We start from the raw sequence: 21912 nt of genomic DNA, 5'->3' as shown, positions 1-21912 counted from the left end.
ATATAATTCACAATTTTTAATATGCTCATTTTCTAAGGTATATGCGCAAATAAATTAAATTGCACATTTTACTAAAATAACAATTAAATGGTTGAAATTGTGCATTAATACCAATGAAATTGCGCATTTAATTGTGTTAAATTGGGCATTTTAGTCTCAACGTGTCTTTTACTATGCTCATTTTTTTAGTTTAACAAAATAACTTTAGTGGCACAAGATATACATGGTCAATAATTCTATGCGTAAATTATAGAGTTATCAAAATAAAAGAAATTTATGCGCAATTAGCAATTTATTTTATAACTAACAGATAAAATAAATAATTCTATAAAAAAAATATAATTATAGAATAACATTGAAGTACCTCTTTCTCGAAAAAGGATTGTAAATCCTTTCTAGCCAGTCTACTCCGAAACTTCCACTTCAAACACCGAGGATGAGCAAACTCAGCAACACATTTGCCAACCACATTACCAAAGTCGGGGAGGATCTCAAGCGACCAAACATGCAATGCCCAAACAGGTCCATAGAATTTATAAGAATTTTTGGGAACACATTTTGTAGTGTAGTGACACAACACATTATAAGTATACCCCCCCAACAAAATTGGTTAAATGCATCGAGATCATCAACTAACGCCCAAACCCAATTTTCAATAGTTTTATCCGTCTCGTAACCTATCAACATACCATATAAGATAATAATATACCCAATCCTCAGGTATAAACTTCCATCCTCATCATTAATTGCAAAATCTTCAAAAAAATCAACGATAAAAGACAATTTAACATGTGTCTGACCACCATTAAATTTCGTAAACACTTCCACTTCACTCAAATCATGATTACGGGATATGTCAAAATTAATATCACCGAATTTAAGACCAGTCACCAAAGCATAATCCCTCCTAGAAAAGTGCACCCTCGTATTATTAATTAAAAAATATAGATCATTCCCTTCGGACTTAATTTGACGAGAAACTACATGATGCACCGCCATCGCACATTTTGGACCTAGATTCCAATCCAACAAATGTCCAAAACACTCATCTACAAATCTATCTAATAAGCCTTGACCGCCATTTTCTTTCAAAATTCTCTTAACCATTTCTAAATACTTGATTTTATAATAAGTGCCCACATCCGAGACTACATTGATGGTGGTCGGCCTCAATAGAGAACCCTGTTAGAAGGGGAAAAAATATTAATATATGTTCAATTAAACAAACATTGCGCCATCTACATAACAAAACCAATATTTCAATAATTTAAAAAAACCAACATGAATTGCAAATCAATTTGCTCTTGAATTAAACTATGACCAATTTGCGCATTATTCACTTTGCGCATCAATTTGGTCTTGCGCATTATTGCAAAATGCGCATTTCAATAATTAATTATTCCGCATAGTTGGTCTTTGAATTAAACTATAAGTAAGTATGCACATATTTTAATTCTTCCGCATCGTTGGTTTGTTTGAGCAGAGTACCCAATTTTTTGCGCATAGTTGGTTTAATTCGGCGATATTAATTTTCCGCAGAGTTTGGTCTATTTTTGCGCATAGTTGGTTTAATTGGTTTAATTTTGCGCAGAGTTTGGTTTAATTTTTTGCGCATAGTTGGTGATATTAATTTCTGCGCATAGTTGGTTTAATTTTGCGCAGAGTTTGGTCAATAATTAATTCTTCCGCATTATTTTTGCGCAAAGTTGGTCCCAATTATGTGCATTCAATTTCTACTACATTTAACCAATTTTGCGCATTTATTTTATACGACACTCAATCAATTTTGCGCAATCAATTAATAAATTATTTCATTAAATTATATCAACATGCAAAGTATAGATATTAAATCTTGCGAAATATACTAAACATTAGAATTAAGATGTCAACTATAAAGATAAGGAAAATTAGGAAAAAAATTAGAAAATAATTTACGATTTTTTCAAAACAAGATTTCAAAAAAAAGGAAGAAGGAGAAAAAAAACGGACAACAAGAAAACATGAGAAAAAATAACGCACCTCCTCTGGTTCCTCCATGTTCTCTCCGGGGCGCCGATTGAAGGGAAGAGAAGGTGGCGAAATTACAATTTGAGAGAGAGCAAGAGAGGGATTGGAAGCGCAGAGAGAGAGAGAGCAATAGAGGGGTTGTATGCGCAGAGAGAGAATGATTGCGCAAACAAATTTTTAAAATTTGGTGAATTAAAGACATAGTAATGCCAAAATCACCTACACCCAACTACCAATCATAAATCGATCAACTGACACAACTTTGGAACTACAAAAAGTAAATAGTTCTGCCCAGCTATGTACCTTCAATGTACCTTCAATTATTTTTTTATTGCAATGGGTATGGAGTGAATGTATTAGGAAAAGTGGGTATAGTGTAAATTAAGATTGAGAAAGGTGGGTAGTTTTATATATTTCCACTTTTTATTATTTAAATAAATATTTTTAATAATTTAAAATATAATTGATAGAATCTAATATTGTTCTATTTTGGGAAAAGAAATTGAAAATTTCTATTTTCTAGTAATATAAGTTTATAGGAGTATCAAATAAAAACAAACTAAAAGGGAATATGTGTTAAAATTATGTATTCCTTTGAAACTAGTATAAAAACAAAAGGTCCTTTGAAAGATTGAATGAAAAAATCCGAGACAGTGTGCACAAATTTAACGGCCACGTCTATTTCATCGTTATTAATGGACGGTGGAGGATCGAAAATTCTGTCAACTGAAGCAAAATTCTCTGATTAAATTAAAAAATTTAATAAATAAAAATTCGAAATCTGCAACTGCAGTTGCATGTTCCTCTCTCATCCGAAGTTGAATATTCTTAATTCTTATGCTGCGAATTCAAACATCAAATCGCAACAATCCGTAATTTGAAATTTAAGGACTAAAATAATGGTGGGTGAAATGGAGGGCCGTAAGTTGGGCCGGTCCGGGCCGATTGTAACGCAATTTCAAGCCCGAACTCATATCCAGGCCCATTACACATTCTCTCTGCCATATCGGCCCGAATCAAATTCAACTAGGGTTTTTGCATCTGAAATTCGTAGTGTATTTTCCCAATTCGATTTCCGATTTTCGCTTTGTTGTGCTCCGCATGATGGTAATTTTACTCTTCTTCTTTTTTTCCGGAATTTTCTTCCATGTGATATTACGCTGTTTGTGTGTGATTCAGAATTGTGCAGTCAATATTTCGTTGATTGAATTTTTGCGAGTTTTACAATTCTGCAGCGTGATTGTAAGATTTTGTTTATGATCGTATTTAGGAAACGGAATTTTTGTTATTTTTAAGCCTAATTTTATGTTCCTGTGTTGGATTTGACAGAGTTGACCTGAAAACAAGTTTTTGATTTGATTGAATTCTGTTATACTGTTGAGAATTTATCAGAAGTAGTTCTTCTTATTCAGGAAGTTGGATCTGGAAACCATGACCAAGAAATGATGAAGATTGGGATGACTGAAGTAAGAGTTTTTCCTAACTGATATGAGTCATAAAATGTGTTTTAAAAATCATGCTAATCCTCTCCTCTCATCTCCTACCTTTTTCTAGCTGGTGATTGTGTTCTTGTTGAATTTGGTACTGTAATTTAGTTTTGCTCTATGATGTAATTTGATGGATTTTTATTTCTTAATATGAATGTTATACATATGGAAATAGTAAGATCCTGCTTGAAGATCTGAACAGAAGTAAACAATTGTAATAAAGAAAACAGCTAAAGTCAAGGCTGTTTATGGTGCTGTATCACTGAGACTGGCTTGTACTGAATTTTATGATATTTGCCATAGTTGGTGATAATGTGATATATCAAAGAACAATCTTTGTTACTTGTAATCTGTAAGTTGCCTTTGCGTGAGTTGAAGTTTAGACTATTGTATCTTATGTTGCTAAAGCATTAGACTGGTTCATACTGAATTTTACGATACTTGTCGTATCTTGTGTTGCTCGGTTGTTGAAGGTTCTTAGTTAATCCGATTGGCATTTGGTATCTGCTTAGGTTGGTTTCTGTTCTTGTGTGTAGATCGAAGATACTAACAACGAAACTGATCTGGAGATAAACTATAACTCCGAAGCAAGCGTTGGGGACAAGCGAAAACGAGATGGGAAGTTGAGGTCCGAAGTTTGGCAGCATTTCACAAAGGTTATTCAGGAGGATGGAACGTGCGAGAAATGCCAGTGTAATCACTGCCGGAAGCTATTCACTTGCTCGAGCAGAAGTGGGACGACTCATCTGAAACGCCACATAGATGCCAGGATCTGCCCCGTCTACAAGAAAGACAGAGATAATAAGATAGTGACAATATCGAGCTATCCGAGAGGGAGCAGCGTGGAACACAGAAATGGTCTTGCTCCATGGAAATACGAGCAAGCCTCCTCCCAACAATGCATGGATGTTGAGATCGAACTGCTACCACCGGAGAGGCTTGGTAATCTCGAACCTCCATCTTTCAAGACAGCCGAAGATGACTATGGAACTCAAACACCGTTGCCTTTACGGAGTAAACTTCCCCAGCAACCTGCGTTGAAGTCTCAACCTAGAGGAGACGCGTGGATGAACGAATTCAGGACGTGTGTAGCTAAGCTCGTGGAACTCAACAATGGGAAAGTCCCAGTGCTATCGCCTCAGCCGTTGGCCGTTGGTGCTACCGATCACTCGATATCTGCTGCTCTCAAGTGCTTGAATGAGATGGAGGATATCCCTCAGTCAAGCGAGATGTACTTGGATGCTTTCGAGATTTTGCAGGATGCCGGAGAAAGAGAGTGCTTCGTCTGCTTGCCACCGGAGCCGCGCAGGCGCTGGCTGCAACGAGTGCTGCATCGTCGTCATCCCTTGCGGTATGGCTCGAATATGTGAAAGCTTTGTGTAGAGTTTTCTAGCTTGAAATTGTTGTAATTTGGCTTGTATGAAGTTGCCACACCCAAGGTGTGGCTAGGGATAAGGATATACACCTTGCACTAAAGTTACTCTTTAGCAATAAAATTACAAATACGTCATTGAAAAATCTTGGTGTCGAAATAATCTTGTATAAATTTTACAAGATGAAATAAACATTGGGCGTCGTGTTCTGTTAAGAATGTAGTTGTGATTAATACTCCCTCCATTTCTGAAATAAGTTTTTCTTTTTTCTTTTTGGGACGTCTCCCAAATAAGTTCATCTTTCTTTCTTTTCATTTTTGGACAACTACCCCACCACTAATAATACTTTGTTTATTCTTACTTTTCATTTTTTCACTACTCTCAATACTAATTATAACACTTTTTCACATTTTCACCACTCTCAATATTAATTATAACATATTTTTCTCCACTATCAATACACTTTACCATTTTTTCTTAAAATCCGTGCCGTCCCCAATGAGGAACTTATTTTGGGGACGGAGGGAGTACTATTTTATGGAGACCATTTTCATACCATAAAACAATAACGAAAACTCTTGTGATATTACGCATTTAATATAAATTATTAGGAAAATAAATCTACATTAAGATGTGTCATAGATGTATATAATATGCAAATCCATTTCTGTGAAATATAGACTGGTTTATATGGTAGTACCATTTAGAATAGCTGAGAGCCTGAGAGTGGATCAGTATATTAATAAAATTGATTAGTTCCTTCAGTTAATTTTTCATGAAGTGATTGCTACTTGCTAGTGAATAACAAGTAGTAATGTGAAAAAAAAAGTTGGTGTATTACGAAGGAACTATTATCATTTTTCTATATAAAAACGAAGGAACTATTTCAAACTCATTTTTATTTGAGTAAATATCATGAAAACCCCTAACGTATATCTGTTTTATCAAAAATACTTTGAAACTTTCAAAATGTTATCTAAACCCTCAAACTATCAGGTTTTTATCAAATATATCCCGCATCTATTTTTCGGTTACAAAAACGTGATGTGGCTCGCCGGATGCCACAATGTAATTTATATTCTATTTTTTAAAATGCAATGGCAAAAACGACGTCGTTTCGTACCATATCATTTAAAACAATTCACTCTAAAATTTAAAATTCACTTATATCGTGTTTGAAATTTACGCTAACATTATAGAATTAGGAATAAACACGATAGAATATCGTACGAAACGAAGTCAATTTTTCCATGTTAATAAAAAAATAGAATATAAATTACAGTGTGGCATCCGGCGAGCCACATCACGTTTCTGTAACCGAAAAATAGATGCGGGATATATTTAATAAAAAAACCTGATAGTTTGAGGCTTTAGAGAACATTTCAAAAGTCTCAGAGTATTTTTGATAAAGTGGATATAGTTTATGAGTTTTCATAATATTTACCCTTTTTATGTTAAGGCGAAAAATGAGCTTATATTAAGATAAGGGCAAAGGTGCAGATTGCCCCTTGAACTACACCCCCTAGAGCTTTTAGCCCCCCATTCTCGGTCAAGGCGCGTTGACCTCCCTGAACTCTCGAAAGAAGGGTGCAGATTGCCCCCTGCGTTAAACGGCTGTTACACGCTGTTAACTTAATTTTTTTTTTTTAATTTTCTAGTGGGCTTTATCCCCAACCAACAGCAGAACTACCAATACGACGCCGAGTCCGTCCGCCGCGCCACCTGCCTCCGCCGCATCTTCGCTTTTGTGATCGGCCTCATCGTCATCTTCGGCACAGTCACCTTCATCGTCTGGCTCATCCTCCGCCCCCAGCTTCCCGAGTTTCGAGTCGACTCCTTGTCTATCTCCATTTTCACGCTTGACAACGACTTGCTCATCTCCTTCACCTCCGAGATCAAGCTGACCGCCAAAAACCCTAACAAGAAGATGAAGCTCGGCTACGATCACATTGAGACCGCGATTTACTACCAATCGTATTCCCTCTCCGAGACCACCGTCGCGCCCTTCTATCAAGGCACGAAGAACGAGACCTCTCTGACGGCGAGATTCGCGGCGGCAGGGAGTTTTCTGGAGAAGGTGGCGGTGGACGAGATTACTGGCGAGAGGGGGAAGAATGACAATGTGAATTTCAATTTGAGGATGCTTTCTAGGGTTAGGTTTGAGGCCAAGGTGTGGATGACTCGAAGGAGGTTTCTGAAGGTGTTCTGTGGGGATCTAGTTCTTGGACTGCCGACTAGTGGGAGATCGGGGGTGTTAACCGGTGAACCGAGGCAGTGCCGCGTCGGGGCCTTCCCTCTCTCACTTAATCATCAAAATCGATTCCCCTCCCCATTCTCTCCACTCTCATCGCTCATCTCTCTCTGTTTCTCACCGCTCTCTCTCTCTCTCTCCGCCATTGCTCACTTCTCCGACGAGAATTGCCAGCCGTCGTACCCCTCACATCCCTCCGCTCTCGCCACTGCCTCCCATCTGTCCTCCCTCTCTCTCTCGCATCTCCGATAGCAGACGGCCAAGGATGGAGCGTCTCCCCCGCTACTAACCTCCCCCTCATCCCTCTCTCGCGTTTCCGGCAGCGGCCGGCCAAGAAGGAGCCGCCGCTGCAGATTTGCTCCGGTCCGTTCTGTTGCTGGTTGGGGGTAGGGTTGTAAATGAATCGAATATTTTTGCTCGATTCGAGATTCGATTCGAAATTGCCTGATTCGTATTCGAAATTATTCGATTCGTATTCGATAACAAATATTCGATTCGATTCGATTATTATTCAAATACTTATATGAAATATTGATATTCGATTCGATATTCGTAGTTATTCGATTCGATAAAAATATATATATATATATATATATATATATATAATTTTTTATTTTAAATTATTGAATATACTGAAAAGTAAAAGCTAAACCCTAATTCACTAAACTTATTAATCAGCGCCTCCTCATTCCTCAAATCAGCGCCGCACAGCTCCAACTCCAAGCCTCCAACACCGTGCCTTCTCTCCACCACCGCGCGGTCCGCGCCGCTCCACCCCCACCGCAGATCTGCGCTTGCAATTCCCCAGAGCTTGCACCGCGCCGCCTGCACCTGAATCGCGTCGCCTGCACCGCGCCGCTCGTCGCGCCTACATCTGCTGGTTGTCGCGTCGCCGCCTGCATCTGCATCGCCGCCAGCTCCAGAGATTGCACCGCGTCGCAGATCTGCTCCAGAGATTGCAGATCTGCTCGCCGCCTGCATCTGCTCCAGAGATTGCACCGCGCGCAGATCTGCTCGCCGCCTGCTGCAGAGATTGCACCGCGCGCCGCCTGCTCCAGAGCTTGCACAGCGTCGCCGCGCCGCCTGCACCGCCTGCATCTGCACCCCTCGTCGCGCCTGAATCTGCATCGCCGCGCGGTCCGCGCCGCCGTACCCTGCCGGCCGCAGAGCTTTCACTTCAGATTTTCGAATCGAATATTTTCGAATCGAATAATATAGAATACAAGTCGAATACTCGAATCGAATATTCGAATCGAGTATTGGGAAAAAAAAAATTAAGGAACTATTATAAAACGAATCGAATACTCGAATCGAATCGAATAACTCGAAAATATCAACGAATCGAATAACGAATCAAATTTAATATTCGAACTCGAATCGAATCACGAATCGAATAATAGTATCATTTCACGAATACGAATCGAATATGTTGATATTCGCTTCGATTCGATTCGATTACAACCCTAGTTGGGGGTGGAGCCCACTAGAATTTTTTTTAAAAAAAATTAAGTTAACGGCGTGTAACAGTCGTTTAACGCAGGGGGCAATCTGCACCCTTCTTTCGAGAGTTCAGGGAGGTCAACGCGCCTTGACCGAGAATGGGGGGCTAAAAGCTCTAGGGGGTGTAGTTCAAGGGGCAATCTGCACCTTTGCCCTTAAGATAAATCAAAGCGAGCAATATCGAGAAGGTAGGAAGGGAATCCCGACTTTCAGATCATTATATTAGAAAAAGAAATAGCAAAACGAGCCAGTGTTAATTCATAATATAGCCAAGATTAGGTAGTACCGTAATATTTATGTATTTTATAAAATAATACAATATTGTATATACAATCATACATTTTTGAAAATTGCATCACATGCCTATATGTATATACAGTTTCGTGTCCAACATTAGTGACTTTCAAAAAATCTATATCATAAAAATGATGAGTGAATTTTATTTTATTAGTGACTACTTTTATGAATTTACGCGATGCATAGTGAAACATGGAACATTTAACGTGACCTACATTTCAGTTCTTGCTTACCAGATATTTTCCATCTTTTTCTGTTTTTGTTTTTGTTTTTTACCAAAGAAGAGCAATCTTGTTATTTTCTCAACTAAATAAAATGAAACAACCTATATATAATGCATGAATAACTGATTTGGCAATATTTAGAAAATTCAGGGGCCTTTTGATAAGTTGTGTGTATTTATACCCCACGAGCCAAAACCCTCCATTCTAGTCGGCTCCCACTCTATCGCTAGGGTTTATCGACTGCGAAACCCTCACTCCGCGAAAATGGCGACGCGATTTCTCGCCCGCTCCCTGCTCACCACCAAGCCGCCTCTCTCATCGGCCTTCTTTCACTCCTGCGGCGCTGCTTCTGCCACGTCATCCGCCGTTCTGCCGAATTCCTCATCATTTCTATTCCGCCTCCGCCCCATCGTGGCCGCGGCTTCCGCTTCCTATTTCCGCCGCCTGCTTCCGGCGATTTCCACCAGGGCGTTCTCGACTCGGCAGACTGAGTCGTCTCTGAATGATCCGAACCCTAACTGGTCGAATCGCCCCCCAAAGGAGACGATTCTGCTCGACGGGTGTGATTTCGAGCACTGGCTTGTGGTTGTGGAGAAGCCGGAGGGCGATCCGACTAGAGATGAAATCATCGACAGCTACATTAAGACGCTTGCTACGGTGGTTGGCAGGTTTGACAATTTTAGGCTTATTTAATATCTAAGTTGTATTTTGTGAATTTTTTGTGTGAATTGTGGAAACAAAATATTTTACTGATGTTCATTGAAATGCTTGCGATTTGATGTCGATGTCTAGTGTGCTGTTCTGTATTTTAATGATTAATAGTGCCTTGCGTTATGTGGAAAACCGTAAATGTGGATTTTGAGGTTACTGAATATGATGAAAGTGGTATTGAATGTTGGAAATGATGCGGCGAGGGGTTCTTTTGTTAAGAAAATTGCGTGTGCGCTCTATATATCTAGGTTTTGGGTTCTTGAGCATGAGTTTGCATTACTTTTCAAAACATATTGATGTGCTTTAGGAGTTAATAAGACAGTTAGCTTTTCAGTTTTGATTAGTGACTTTTACATGCTGATGAGTAGTGATTGCGAACTAGTATGACTTGATTTGCTTATCATTATATTCTCCTGTTCTGAGTGAAATTAATTGTTGGTTGGTAATGTGCTTTTGTTTCCTGCTTATGTCTGAGTATGTGTCTTGAATTTTAATTGTTTTAAGGTTTTGGCAGTGAGTTTTTTGTTCTTTGCCAAATGTATTGATTGTTCTTTAGGGGTGAACAGTCTGATATTTCTTGAGTTTTGATTAATTAGCATTACATGCTGTTTATCGCACATCAGCTTTGACTTGTTCTGCCTAGAACTATCAGATGAATGGATATACTTTTGTTTCTTTCTATGTTAATGGTTTGTGAACTTTTGAAATTTTAGTGAGCAAGAAGCAAGGATGAAAATATATTCCGTCTCAACAAGGCACTACTATGCATTTGGAGCACTTGTCTCGGAAGAACTCTCTTACAAGTTAAAAGGTAAAGGGTTCATTTATTGGTGCTTTCTGTTGAAGTTAGTGTTTGTGGAATTTGTTATACTTGATTCAACAACTTATTGGCTATTTGGCTGCAGAGCTGCCAATGGTTCGCTGGGTGCTTCCTGATTCGTACTTGGATGTTAAAAACAAGGACTATGGAGGTATAGAATTCCATGTTATATTTATTTGCTATGATTTTTTGCAGAGGACTTTATGCTTTGTGTTCTTCATTTAAAGTTTTTCATTAGTCTTTAGTTCTCAGTCACATTCATCCATTATGAAATGCTACCTGGTATAATTTGTAATATCACATTTCAAAGTTTCTTTCACTAGCTCCTCGTTTTTGTCCCCACTTTGTCACGACAGTCTCATTCTTCTGATGTTTTACAATAAATAGAAGACATTCTTTCTGCGGGAAAAGCAATAGAAAGCTGCTTTCTGGTGTTTATTCTTATCAAATGGTGTTGTGATTTTCTTGATCCAATAATCTAGTTTAACTTGGCTGGATTGTGGATAGAGTTCTTATCCAGTTCTAGTGTGGCGAGATCATTTCTGATGCTGTGATCTTTTAATGCAGGTGAACCATTTATCAACGGGCAGGCTGTTCCATATGATCCTAAATATCATGAGGAATGGGTGAGAAACAATGCTCGGGCTAACGAGAGGAACAGGCGTAACGACAGGCCTCGGAACTTTGACAGATCCAGAAATTTTGAGCGTAGAAGAGAAGTGCAAGGTCAGAACGCTGGAGGCAGTCCTGGAGGCCCAGGCGGCAACTACGGTGGAGGCCCAGGCGGCAACTACAGTGGAGGTCCGCCACCAGCTAATGCTCCTAATCCTGGACCCAACATGGGAGGACAGCCTAACTATGGGGGTGGCCCGCCTCCAAACAACCCTGGAAACTATTCGAGGCCACCACCACCAAACAATCCATCGAACTTCCAGCAGGGCCCCGGTCCAAACAGTGGAGCGCCATACCAACCTGGACCTGGACCGAATCAGACTCCCTATGCAAATGCAGGTGGTGGAAGCCCCTACCAGAACCAGAACCAGAACCAGAACTATCCCGGTGGAGATAACAGAGGATTTGGCCCAGGACCAAATTCTGGCAACTTTGGCCCGAGTGCAGGATATGGTCCTGGCCCGACTCAGAACAACTTCACTCCCAGCTATCAGAATGCTTATGGTCCGAATGCCGGAAACCCTTCACAAGGCCAGAACATCCCAGGAAGAGATTTCCCCCCATCTTCAAACTACTGAGACGTGTGTATATTGAGATGAACTCAGTTTCGTTACTGTTATGTTTCTTGGGAGGTTGCTCTGCTGCGGTGGTGGTTTATTAATATGCTCCTAGTCAATTAGAATGTGAAAAATGCTTAGCTTTTCAACTCAAATGATGTTTTGATGAGCTATTATCTGCTGAACCATCTCCACTTATCCATTGTTTAATTTAATCTCTAAATTTCGGAATAATTTCTCGTTGTTGATGGATCTTGGGAATTAATTTGTGGTATGCAAGCAGATGGCGAGAATCATATACTGCCTGACTTGTTCGGAACCATAAACATGTTTAAAATGTAGCAACTCGAATGAACAAGACTACGGTATCAGCTCCGTTATAGAAAATTGAAATCAAGTCTCATCCCATTTGGTTTTTCCCAATATCAGTTCCGAACTCATATATTTATTTCTTGTTAATTTAAAAATAAGAAAAACAATAAAAGAAAATTTATGGGTTAATAGTGTTTTATGTTCCAAACTTTTAGCGTTTTTTATAAAATGTCCCAAACTTTTATTTTGTCCTAAAAAACTTCGAACTTTCAATTTTTTTTCCATAAAATGTCCCGCTATACAAAATTCGATAACGGAAAGATGACAAAATTCCGAACTTTCAGCGTTTTCCAACAATGGTGGTTCCTAATATGGTTTTCCAACAATGACAGTTCTCAAAATATTTCTTTCGGCAAGATAATTCATCCTTTTGTCATCGAATTTTGTATAGCGAGATATTTTATGAAAAAAACTGAAAATTCGAAATTTTTTTAAGACCTTTCGTGGAAAACGCCGACAGTTCGATACATAAAACACTATTAACCCAAAACTTTTTTACTTTGTTTTGATTAACTAAGTTGGATCTTGTACTCTTGTTCGACTCTAGAGTCTGGATTAGATGGTATATTATATTTTGAGAAATTGAAAAAACAGATTCAGAATTCGTTTATGGAATTTGCATAGCTAAAACTGAAGGAAAGAATTAATAGATGAGCAAGAAATACATTAAAAAGTGAGTCTTCTCAAAGCTTGTCAAGCATGAGTTGTGCTCTTCTCTTCTTAGCAAAACGAATCTGATCCGCAAGTGAAATATCCTTGTGCAAGTGCTTCCCCTCTGCAAGATCCACCTCGAATTTCTCCCACCTTCGTTCATGCTCGCTGCTTACCACTGAGATTCTCGATTTCTTTCTCTGAATCTATTTACACCATCAACCAACATGTTTCCATTGGTTAGATTAGAGGGAAAAACAGATATTCATGAAATTATAAGTCCATTGCTTTTTACCTTCATTAGTCTCTCCTTGAGTTTTTCCTCCTCAAATTCAACCAGTTTTTCTTTCTCTTCTTTCGACCATTTGTTCCTCTTTCTAGTACATTCTTGTCGAACTTTAGCATTTTCTTCCCGTTCCCTTTTCTTCTCAGCCAGCCTCGCCGTCTTTAACGCTGCTTTCACTTTTGCTGCTCTCTCCTTCCGTACACGTGCCAGCTCTTTCATCTTTGCTTCCTCCGCATTCTGGAGGGCTACTTCTCGTTTAAATTGTTCATAGCTGTCCCATTCCAGTTCTTGCTGATCCACCCCTCCTTTCTTAGCAGCTAATGCAATGCTTTCACCCCACAACTGCAAGAACTTCTCTCTCGACCTCTTCAATCTTAGGCGCCTTCCCCATAACTTTGTGAGGGACGCACGTATCTTTACTTTCGTCTGATTACTATACAAGTTAAAGATAAAAGACCAGCTTCAAAAGACCAAACAAGGTAATGCCTCCTGGGCGGACGGTGACTTCATAGTCGAACAATCAAAACATATAATGGATTTATCAATATGTGGACTGTGATACAGAAAGAGGAACAATCAGGAAAATTGAGAACGAAATTAGCCAATAGAATGGGGGAATTTTTAGGAACATTATTGGCATAAATTATGGATTTCTGATTAGCATCATCTTTGTAGTTGTAGGAGGAAGATTTATGCAGCCGATGTAAAGCAATACATTTTTATGACATGATATCGATTTCTTACAATGAAATGAATTGAAGAAGTGAGAGATCACCTGAGAACTCGAGGAGCTTCAGACATCTTCTTTCTTACCTGTAAAAAAGCAAGGACATCAAAGAGAAGAAGATACACTAATCCTTGAAGCAAACTTAACTATGAACTGAAATCGACTGGAAAATGAAAGAGTTACTGTAAATTGCTTTAAGTGCTAAAATACAGCCATTTTAGTTCTAGAACATAAACGACGAAAGGAAGTGGAGCAGCAAATTATCTATTTCAGAAGTGTTATACGAATCCATAAGCTGACAAAGAGAATACTTCTCAACATAACTAAGAGGAACGTTGAAACTCGTTTCACAAAGCAGAGAATACATTGTAATCCAAATTGACTGATTCTTACATGACTTCACCTTGGGGTCTTTCAAGGCTTCTTTTGTGTTACGCCTGATTCTCTCACGAGTTTCTGCATGATCCATTGCAAAGATTAGACCTCACAAAACCTATAAAAACAAATTTCCTATAGGATGAACTCCTAAAACAGATACCTTCACTGTGTTTTAGTCCTTTGTTCCATGGAACTCTCCCTTTGTTTCCATGACTAGTCTTATCCGTCTGCGTCTCCTTATCATCCTTGCTATCGATGTTTACAGTAGCATTGGCCTTCTCTGAAAAATCAGATTGTATGGCCCTTCTATTAGGGTCCTTTTTAACAGCTCTACACGAGTATAGTCGTTTACACGAAACTGAAAGGCCAATGCCGGTATAGGGAGATACATTCTTCACAAGGGATGCACTAAATTCTGAATTTCTTGCCTGCCCAATCACACAGCCCAAATTTGGGGGAACAAATCGGGGTGCAGAGTTGATACGAATTCGAGAAACATAAAGCTTCCTGTCAATAATCCATCATATACTTCACATTACAAGCAAGCACCATTACTGTCACACCATCCGTAATAACAAAACACACAGTTCATAATCATGAAACCAACTTTTCCTCATAATATTTATCTTTTATTGAACAGCTACAAATCAAATCAGAATCATGAAAAAGCCCACTTTGCACAGAAGCCATTATTAGGAAGAAGTTAACCTATTAACATTTTATTTAAGAGCTACAAAATCTAATCTTCCCGTCATATCCCAATTTTAAGCGGGCAAATAATCCATTCACAGCATAGTAAGGTACAAAGGTGCATCAAGAAAAATAATGGAGTAGTTTCTCATCCAAAAAATTCACAGCTCCGTTTCACATGGACAAAAAGAACAATCTCATCTTGAACAAATTCAAAATCAATTAGAATTCCAATTCAGTTTGAGAAAATGAGAATTAGCGCTTACAATGGAGTGTTGAACATTGCAAAATGTGTAGGTAGATGTAGCAGACGTCGCAAGACTGAAGACTTTTCTGGTGTTGGTGGCCGCACCCGCACATATATCTTCTTTAGCTACACCTTCTGCCTTGGGATTCGAACACGTGTCAGACCGCTTTCGATTCACCTTTTTGCTAGCCAGATCGGTTTACGGTTTTCTAAGAGCATCCGCAATGGGGTTACATGATAGCTTACATGATAGTCTACTTTATGATGGGGGGACCACATGGTGTAAAGATGCTGCAGTGGGGTTACATGATAGCTTACATGATAGAATTAGTTTCCATTTTTATGCTTTTTACTTAAATTTAATTGCTCAAATTTAAATAACACATTTGACTAATAATTAAAATTTCATTCAAATAAAAAACCTAAAAATTACATTAAAAAAAAATTAAAAACATAATTTAAATTACATAAATTAAACTCCTAGTCTAGATAAGATAAGGCCACGACGCTTGAGCATTTCTTGTACCATGTGCTCGTGGGCCATCCTCTGTACATCGCTCATATGCGATGTATCCAGACTGAGGAGTTGCATGTCGAGCTCCCTCTCCTTGAGCTCGTTCTTTTTGGCATATTCGGCCGTGATATTTTTCAAGTTCTGATCGGACCGATACAATGCCTCTTTGTACTCCGATGACTGCTCGGAGCTTGCCGTCGCCTTCCCCTTCCCCTTCGCTTTCGCCGCCCTTGCCGCCGCCTTCGCCGCCTTGTTCCCAATCGGCCGGGCAGACGAGATCTCCTCGCCTGACGCCGAGGTGGTGAAGGCGCCCTCCTCTGTCGTCTTTGTCCTCTTGGAGGAATGCACGTCTCCCTCGAGGTACATCGACTTGAACTTGTGGTTGTTCCGGAGAATTCTCCACGCATTCCAGTAGTTGAAGGAGGCGTTATTTGCGCTCCGACTTTTGAAAAGAGTTTGGGCCTTGTCCCGGAGCATATCGTCAGAATGGCCGGACGGCCACTTGCTGCGCGCCTCCACCCAAATACTTTCCCACAACCGCACCTCTTGGGCCACTCGGGTCCAGTGCCCTTGAATCTGACGAACTTTGAGGTGGGCGCCGATGAGGGGGTTGACACGGGCGACGATCCTCTTCCAGTACTCGAACCCCTTTTGATTTGTCCCACGGATGGCGTCGTTTGTCTCCTCCATCCAAATTTGGACGATGATGTCCGTCTCCTCAGTGGTGTAGGTATGACGGGTAGTCTTACCTCCGTCATCCTCCGCCCCCTCCTCCTCCGCCACCGACGCCGGCCTGTCATGTCGGATCTTGTGGGCGACTTCTTTCCTTCGGTTGCCTTTCTTCGGTTTGGCAGCACTATGGGCCGAAGGCATCTCCTCGCCGGCCTGAGGAGCATCCCCCAAGTTACATCCCGATAAATCGGGATGATATTCGTCGGATAGATCGGGACACCAATTTAGATCATAGTAATTTGGGTTGTTTGGATCCATGGGGTGTAGAGAGAGGAAGAAATGAAGAAGATGAAGAAGAAGAAGTGAGGGCGTAGGGAAAAAAAATGAGGAAGAAGAAGAATAAATAGAAGAAAAGAAAGGAAAAAAAAAATTGAACGATCAAAAAAACACGCAAACCGAGGAGTCAACAGTCAAATCCAATTTTTTTTTTTTAAATAGGCGCGTGCATCGCACGCGCCTTACACTATCGAGAAATTGGGCTACACGATAGAACGTGTAGCCCTCGTGTAACCCGAGTCTGCAACGGTTACACGATAGGGCTATCGTGTAAGCTCTATCGTGTAAGCGTTATGGATGCTCTAATACCTGTGGAGTATGAAGCCTTGAGACTAGGGATGTCAATCGGGTACGACGGGTACGGATAGTGACTATCCATACTCATACTCACGAACTAAATGGATAGTGATTTTAACCACGAAACTATCCATGAATATCAAATGGTATCTAAACCCGCCACCCGCGGATACCCGCTGGGTAGTGGGTATCCGCGAACCCGCTATCCGGCGGGTATCCGTCACCCGCGAAATAGAATTTAAATATAAATTTATAACAAATTTAATACAAAAAAAAAAATCAACACAAATAACATAGTTCAAATATATTTTAAATCTAAAATGTGGTGGGCCTGGTGGCCCATATTTAAGTATGTAAATCTAAAGTCCATATTTTAAATATATTTTGTGGGTATTTCACGGATATATGACGGGTATTTTTTGCGGGTAATCGGGTTTCGCGGGTATGGATAGTAAGTATCCAAACCCATACCCACGAACTAAATGGATAGTGAATTGCAACCACGAAACTATCCGTAGATATCAAATGCCTCTCAAACCCACCCTAATAGGTTCGTGTTTTCGCGGATATCCATTACCCGCGGGTAAATTGTCATCCCTACTTGAGACGTGCATATTTGCAGAGAAAGGTCGAGAGGGATGAGTAAGAACAAATGGGCCTCCATCTACAAAATAAATAATTAATTTAATTAAGTTATACTATAATTCAGTTGATTATGTCTACTAGGTGAACTGCATAACAATTTGATTATGCTTAATGGTGATACAATTATTTAAGTGGTGACTTGATTATGATTTAATCAAAGCTTAATGGTGATAATTAACTTAAAAGTATTATTTACTTCACTTAAATGTAAATTATTAACAAAGTAACATAATAGTATTAATTATTATGTACAAAAATAAGTATTTCCTCCGTCACACCAATTTAGAGGGTATTTGCCTAAGCTTATTTCAAAGAGCTTATTAATTTTCGAAACTTTATAAGATATTTCAGGAACTTATAAGATGTAGTTTGTTAAGAACTTATAAGTTGTCAAAGGGTTTGGGTAATTGAGCTTATAAGTTATAACATAAGACATCCGCATTGGTGTTACATGATAGCTTACTTTATGAGGGGGGACCACATGGTGTAAAGAGGCTGCATTGGGGTTGCATGATAGCCTACATGATTTTTTTAGTTTTGATTTTTCCATTTTTCATTTAAGTTTAATTTCATAAATTTAAATCACGCAATTGTCTTCAAATTTAAATTGCATTAATTTTGAAATCCTAAAAATTACATAAAACTTAATAAAATAAAAACAAATCCTACAAATAACTATTCCGGCCCTAGAGGTCCGAAACGTGCCCAAACATGCTCCATCAAATCATATTGGAGCGCGGGTGCAACTGCCTATCTCGGAGAAGGGTATCTCTTTGCACATATTTCTCGAAGGAAACTGGGGTTGCTCAACCATTCTCCGTCGAGTCACTGCTAGACGCCCCATGTCCCGCGTCGTCATCTATCCAATTGGTTGCTCCTTCACCTTCGTGCTCCACAATCATGTTGTGGAGAATGATGCAACACAACATAATGTCCCGGAGGTGCTCCAGGTACCAATTCCGCGCGGGACTGCGAATGATTCCCCACCGAGCTTGAAGGACTCCAAAGGCACGTTCGACATCCTTTCGTGCCGATTTTTGCATCTTCTTGAACCTCGCCTCCTTTTAATTTGTCGCCATCGGTGGACTCTTGACGAAGCAACGCCACTCCGGATATATGCCGTCGCACAAGTAGTAGCGATGGTTCGCCTGAAAGAGCACATGCGGGGCCTTTCCATCCAACACGTCGGCGTAGAAAGGCGACTGGTTGAGAACGTTGATGTCGTTGTTCGAACCAGCGACACCGAAGAAGGCATGCCAAATCCACAGATCGTGGGATGCAACGGCATCCAAGATCAAGGTTGGCTCCCCTTGATCACCGCGTGTATATGCGCCGTGCCACGCCTTAGGGCAATTCTTCCACTCCCAATGCACACAATCGAGACTCCCGAGCATCCCGGGAAATTCGTGTCGCGCCTCGTGCATCTGGGTAAGGCGTGTGATGTCCTCCGGCGTTGGACGGCGCAGATAATGGGCTCCAAAAGCCCGGATGACCGCCTTACAGAACATCTTGAGGCATACACGCCCGGTGGAGTCGGCGACTTTGAGATACTCGTCAAAAGTATCCGCACTGACGCCGGTGGCTAACTGGCGGATAGCCGACGTGCATTTCTGCAAAGGGGAGAGAGAGTCCTGACCTATTGCATCAGTGTTCATCTGAAAGTAAGTATCTTCACCTTGAACAGCCTCGACGATGCGCAAGAACAGCTCCTTCTGCATTCAAAAATGCCGTCGGAAAAATATAGGTCCGTACGTCGGATTGTCGTTGAAGTAGTCTTGCATAAGACGTAGATGGGCATTCTCACGATCACGGTGGACGTAAGACCGGGGATGATTCACACGTCCCGCCTCCGGCGCCGGCTGGGCGTAGATGTGAGCAAGCAATTGTTTCTACAACTCTATCTCCTCCATGATCGCGTGAGCTACACCGTCGGATGAATCAGACGAAGAACCGTGGTCACACCCACCGACGTTTCGCCACCTAGAGACTCTTCCGATATCAGGAGATCTTAAGTCTTTTGTTCCAGATGGGTTTTTTGCCTATATCCTTATATAAGTGGGTCTTTGAGCAATTAGTTTTAAAAAGGAGACAGTTTTTGAATTTTTAAGAATTGAGCCGTGTTAAATTTGGACAACAATTGAAGTTAGTGTATTAAATTGGAAAATCCTAAGTTTGCGTTAAATTTGGATTATGATCAAAGTTGGTGTTTTTTCATGCATTTAACTCCAACCAAAAACAAGGATGTTCCATTCAAGTGGTGGAATGCGTGGAAGAATTCTACGACATAATCAAAAATTCAAATTGTTAAATCTCGAGAGCGACATTCATGTATCAAAGAGGACAAAGACGTCGGAGAACGGCGATTTCATAACATCGGCGTCTGTCGAAAAACATTCATATACTCGACTAATAGGTAACAAGGCGACAAAGGCGCCAACGAGGGCAAAAGAACACAAGCCTCGATGCCCTCCGTCGAGGTCTTAAACTTTTTGGGTGAGACCCACAATCGCTGAGACCAACAGAGAGAATAATCGGCTCAAGCGCGAGGATATGGACAAAAAAATTCTCTTCACAAATATGTTGAGAATGACATCAAAGCATATAGAAATGTATGCGCAAAGAGTCACCAAAATTCTGGCACATTGGAAAGCAGGAGATGTCTAATTTTCATTATTTAAATTTATATAATTGCCTTAATATAATTTTTTTATTTAAATAAAATTAAAATTTAAAATATTAAAACTAATTTATATGAATCAATATAATAAACCAAACTAATACAATAATTATAAACAATATAATAAACCAAACTAATGCAATAATTAATTTATAAGTGAGTCTAAAGTATGGATGAGTCAATTAAACGCTCAATCAATGTTGATGGTCGAATAAAGAACTTATGATCAAATTCTCAAAAGGTCCAAACCCGCATCCTGACTCAAATCGTGTAAATGATACTATTCGGTTATACAAATGACATTGCTTGTAATTGATATTATTCTGTTATACAAATGATATTGTGTATAAATGGCACTATAACATTGTAAATGACACTGTATATAATTGACACTATTCATAAATATAGATGTCACTTCATGTAATTGACACTATAAAATTATAAATGACACTAGAATATTTTAAATGACATTATAAGATTAAAAATGAAATTATAATATTTTAAAATGTTATAATGTCATTTATATAATCGAATAGTGTCAATTATAGTCAGTGTTATTTGTATAATCAAATAATATCATTACACAATTTAGATCAAAATGCAGATTTGAATCAAAATACGAGTTAAAATCTGACTGCAGATCAACCGATTGTACCTAAGTTTTTTAGCATGACCAATTGGGTTAACCGACATAAAAATTGTCCGTATAGACATTTATATTTAGAGTAGGTCTTGGGTGAGGTTGACCTCATAGCATGAGACGGGTCGGGTCGGGTCGGGTCGGGGGCGCGGGTCGGGACGGGTTTGGACGCGGGTCTGGGATAAAGTACACATTATCATTAATAAAAGTAACAATTATTGTGAACAAATGTAATAATTTAAAAACATTACATTTCTTCATGTCAATAATTCCTTTTCATTATAATAACAATTACTTTGAATAACGGAGAAAATAAATATAATATAGAAAAAAAATTAAATAATAATTTAAGTAATCATTATCTTGAGGAAAAGTAACTATTGATATGATGAAATAATCAAATAATAATTCAAATAATCATTGTCTTGAGGAAAAATAACTATTGATATGATGAAATGTAATGTTTCTAAATTACTATTACATTTGTTCACAATAATTATTACTTTTATTAGTGAGAATGTGTACTTTATTTCTGGTATCCCAGACCCGCGCCCAAAACCCACCCGACCCGTCAAACCCGCGCCCCAACCCGACCCGACCCGACCCGTCTCATGGTATGAGGTTGACCTCACCCAAGTTTTTGTGTTATACTCCCTCCGTCCCAATAAACTTGTCCCACTTTCCTTTTTGGGTTGTCCCAATAAACTTGTCCCATTTCCTTTTATAGTAAAAATTAGGGGTCTCATTAAAAATTAATTAAACACATTTTAATTAACTTTGTTAATTAAATCCCTTTTATTTCCTACTATTCCTTATTCCCTACTGCACTCGTCTCTCTCTTTCTCTCTCTATCAGCCGCCTCGTTTCCATCCTCAGAAAAC

The 21912-nt window shown here is 39.5% G+C and overlaps 4 protein-coding genes across 7 annotated transcripts; 3 read left to right on the top strand and 1 right to left on the bottom strand.

Annotated features, from left to right (window-relative positions):
* Nucleotides 1-2784: 2784 nt before the first annotated feature.
* Nucleotides 2785-5012, top strand: LOC131012060 (uncharacterized). Of its 4 annotated transcripts, none has more exons than XM_057939963.1 (3): nt 2785-3114; nt 3406-3473; nt 4031-5012. In XM_057939963.1, the coding sequence occupies exons 1-3, from the start codon at nt 2907-2909 to the stop codon at nt 4862-4864; spliced, it is 1110 nt and encodes a 369-aa protein (XP_057795946.1). In that variant the 5' UTR covers nt 2785-2906; the 3' UTR covers nt 4865-5012. The 4 variants fall into 4 exon arrangements, with proteins under 4 accessions (XP_057795946.1, XP_057795947.1, XP_057795949.1 ...); XM_057939964.1 differs by having other exon boundaries at nt 2789-3114; nt 3420-3473; XM_057939965.1 differs by having other exon boundaries at nt 2790-3114; nt 3337-3473.
* Nucleotides 5013-5498: 486 nt separating this feature from the next.
* On the top strand, nt 5499-7370 carry LOC131008323 (NDR1/HIN1-like protein 10). The gene is made up of 2 exons (XM_057935208.1): nt 5499-5511; nt 6526-7370. Exons 1-2 carry the CDS (start codon nt 5499-5501, stop codon nt 7368-7370), a joined length of 858 nt encoding a protein of 285 aa, XP_057791191.1.
* A 1888-nt stretch (nt 7371-9258) lies between these two features.
* Nucleotides 9259-12133, top strand: LOC131012059 (multiple organellar RNA editing factor 8, chloroplastic/mitochondrial). The gene is made up of 4 exons (XM_057939962.1): nt 9259-9807; nt 10564-10661; nt 10756-10821; nt 11238-12133. Exons 1-4 carry the CDS (start codon nt 9404-9406, stop codon nt 11918-11920), a joined length of 1251 nt encoding a protein of 416 aa, XP_057795945.1. The 5' UTR covers nt 9259-9403; the 3' UTR covers nt 11921-12133.
* A 682-nt stretch (nt 12134-12815) lies between these two features.
* On the bottom strand, nt 12816-17724 carry LOC131012058 (stress response protein NST1). The gene is made up of 7 exons (XM_057939961.1): nt 17671-17724; nt 15270-15491; nt 14474-14820; nt 14339-14391; nt 13984-14021; nt 13218-13641; nt 12816-13128 (listed from the first exon to the last, which is right to left on the bottom strand). Exons 2-7 carry the CDS (start codon nt 15284-15286, stop codon nt 12955-12957), a joined length of 1053 nt encoding a protein of 350 aa, XP_057795944.1. The 5' UTR covers nt 15287-15491; nt 17671-17724; the 3' UTR covers nt 12816-12954.
* Nucleotides 17725-21912: the final 4188 nt, after the last annotated feature.

The sequence above is a fragment of the Salvia miltiorrhiza genome, chromosome 2, assembly GCF_028751815.1.
Source record: "Salvia miltiorrhiza cultivar Shanhuang (shh) chromosome 2, IMPLAD_Smil_shh, whole genome shotgun sequence".
Classification (NCBI taxonomy): Eukaryota; Viridiplantae; Streptophyta; class Magnoliopsida; order Lamiales; family Lamiaceae; genus Salvia; species Salvia miltiorrhiza.
This window is presented reverse-complemented; position numbering and strand designations above follow the sequence as displayed.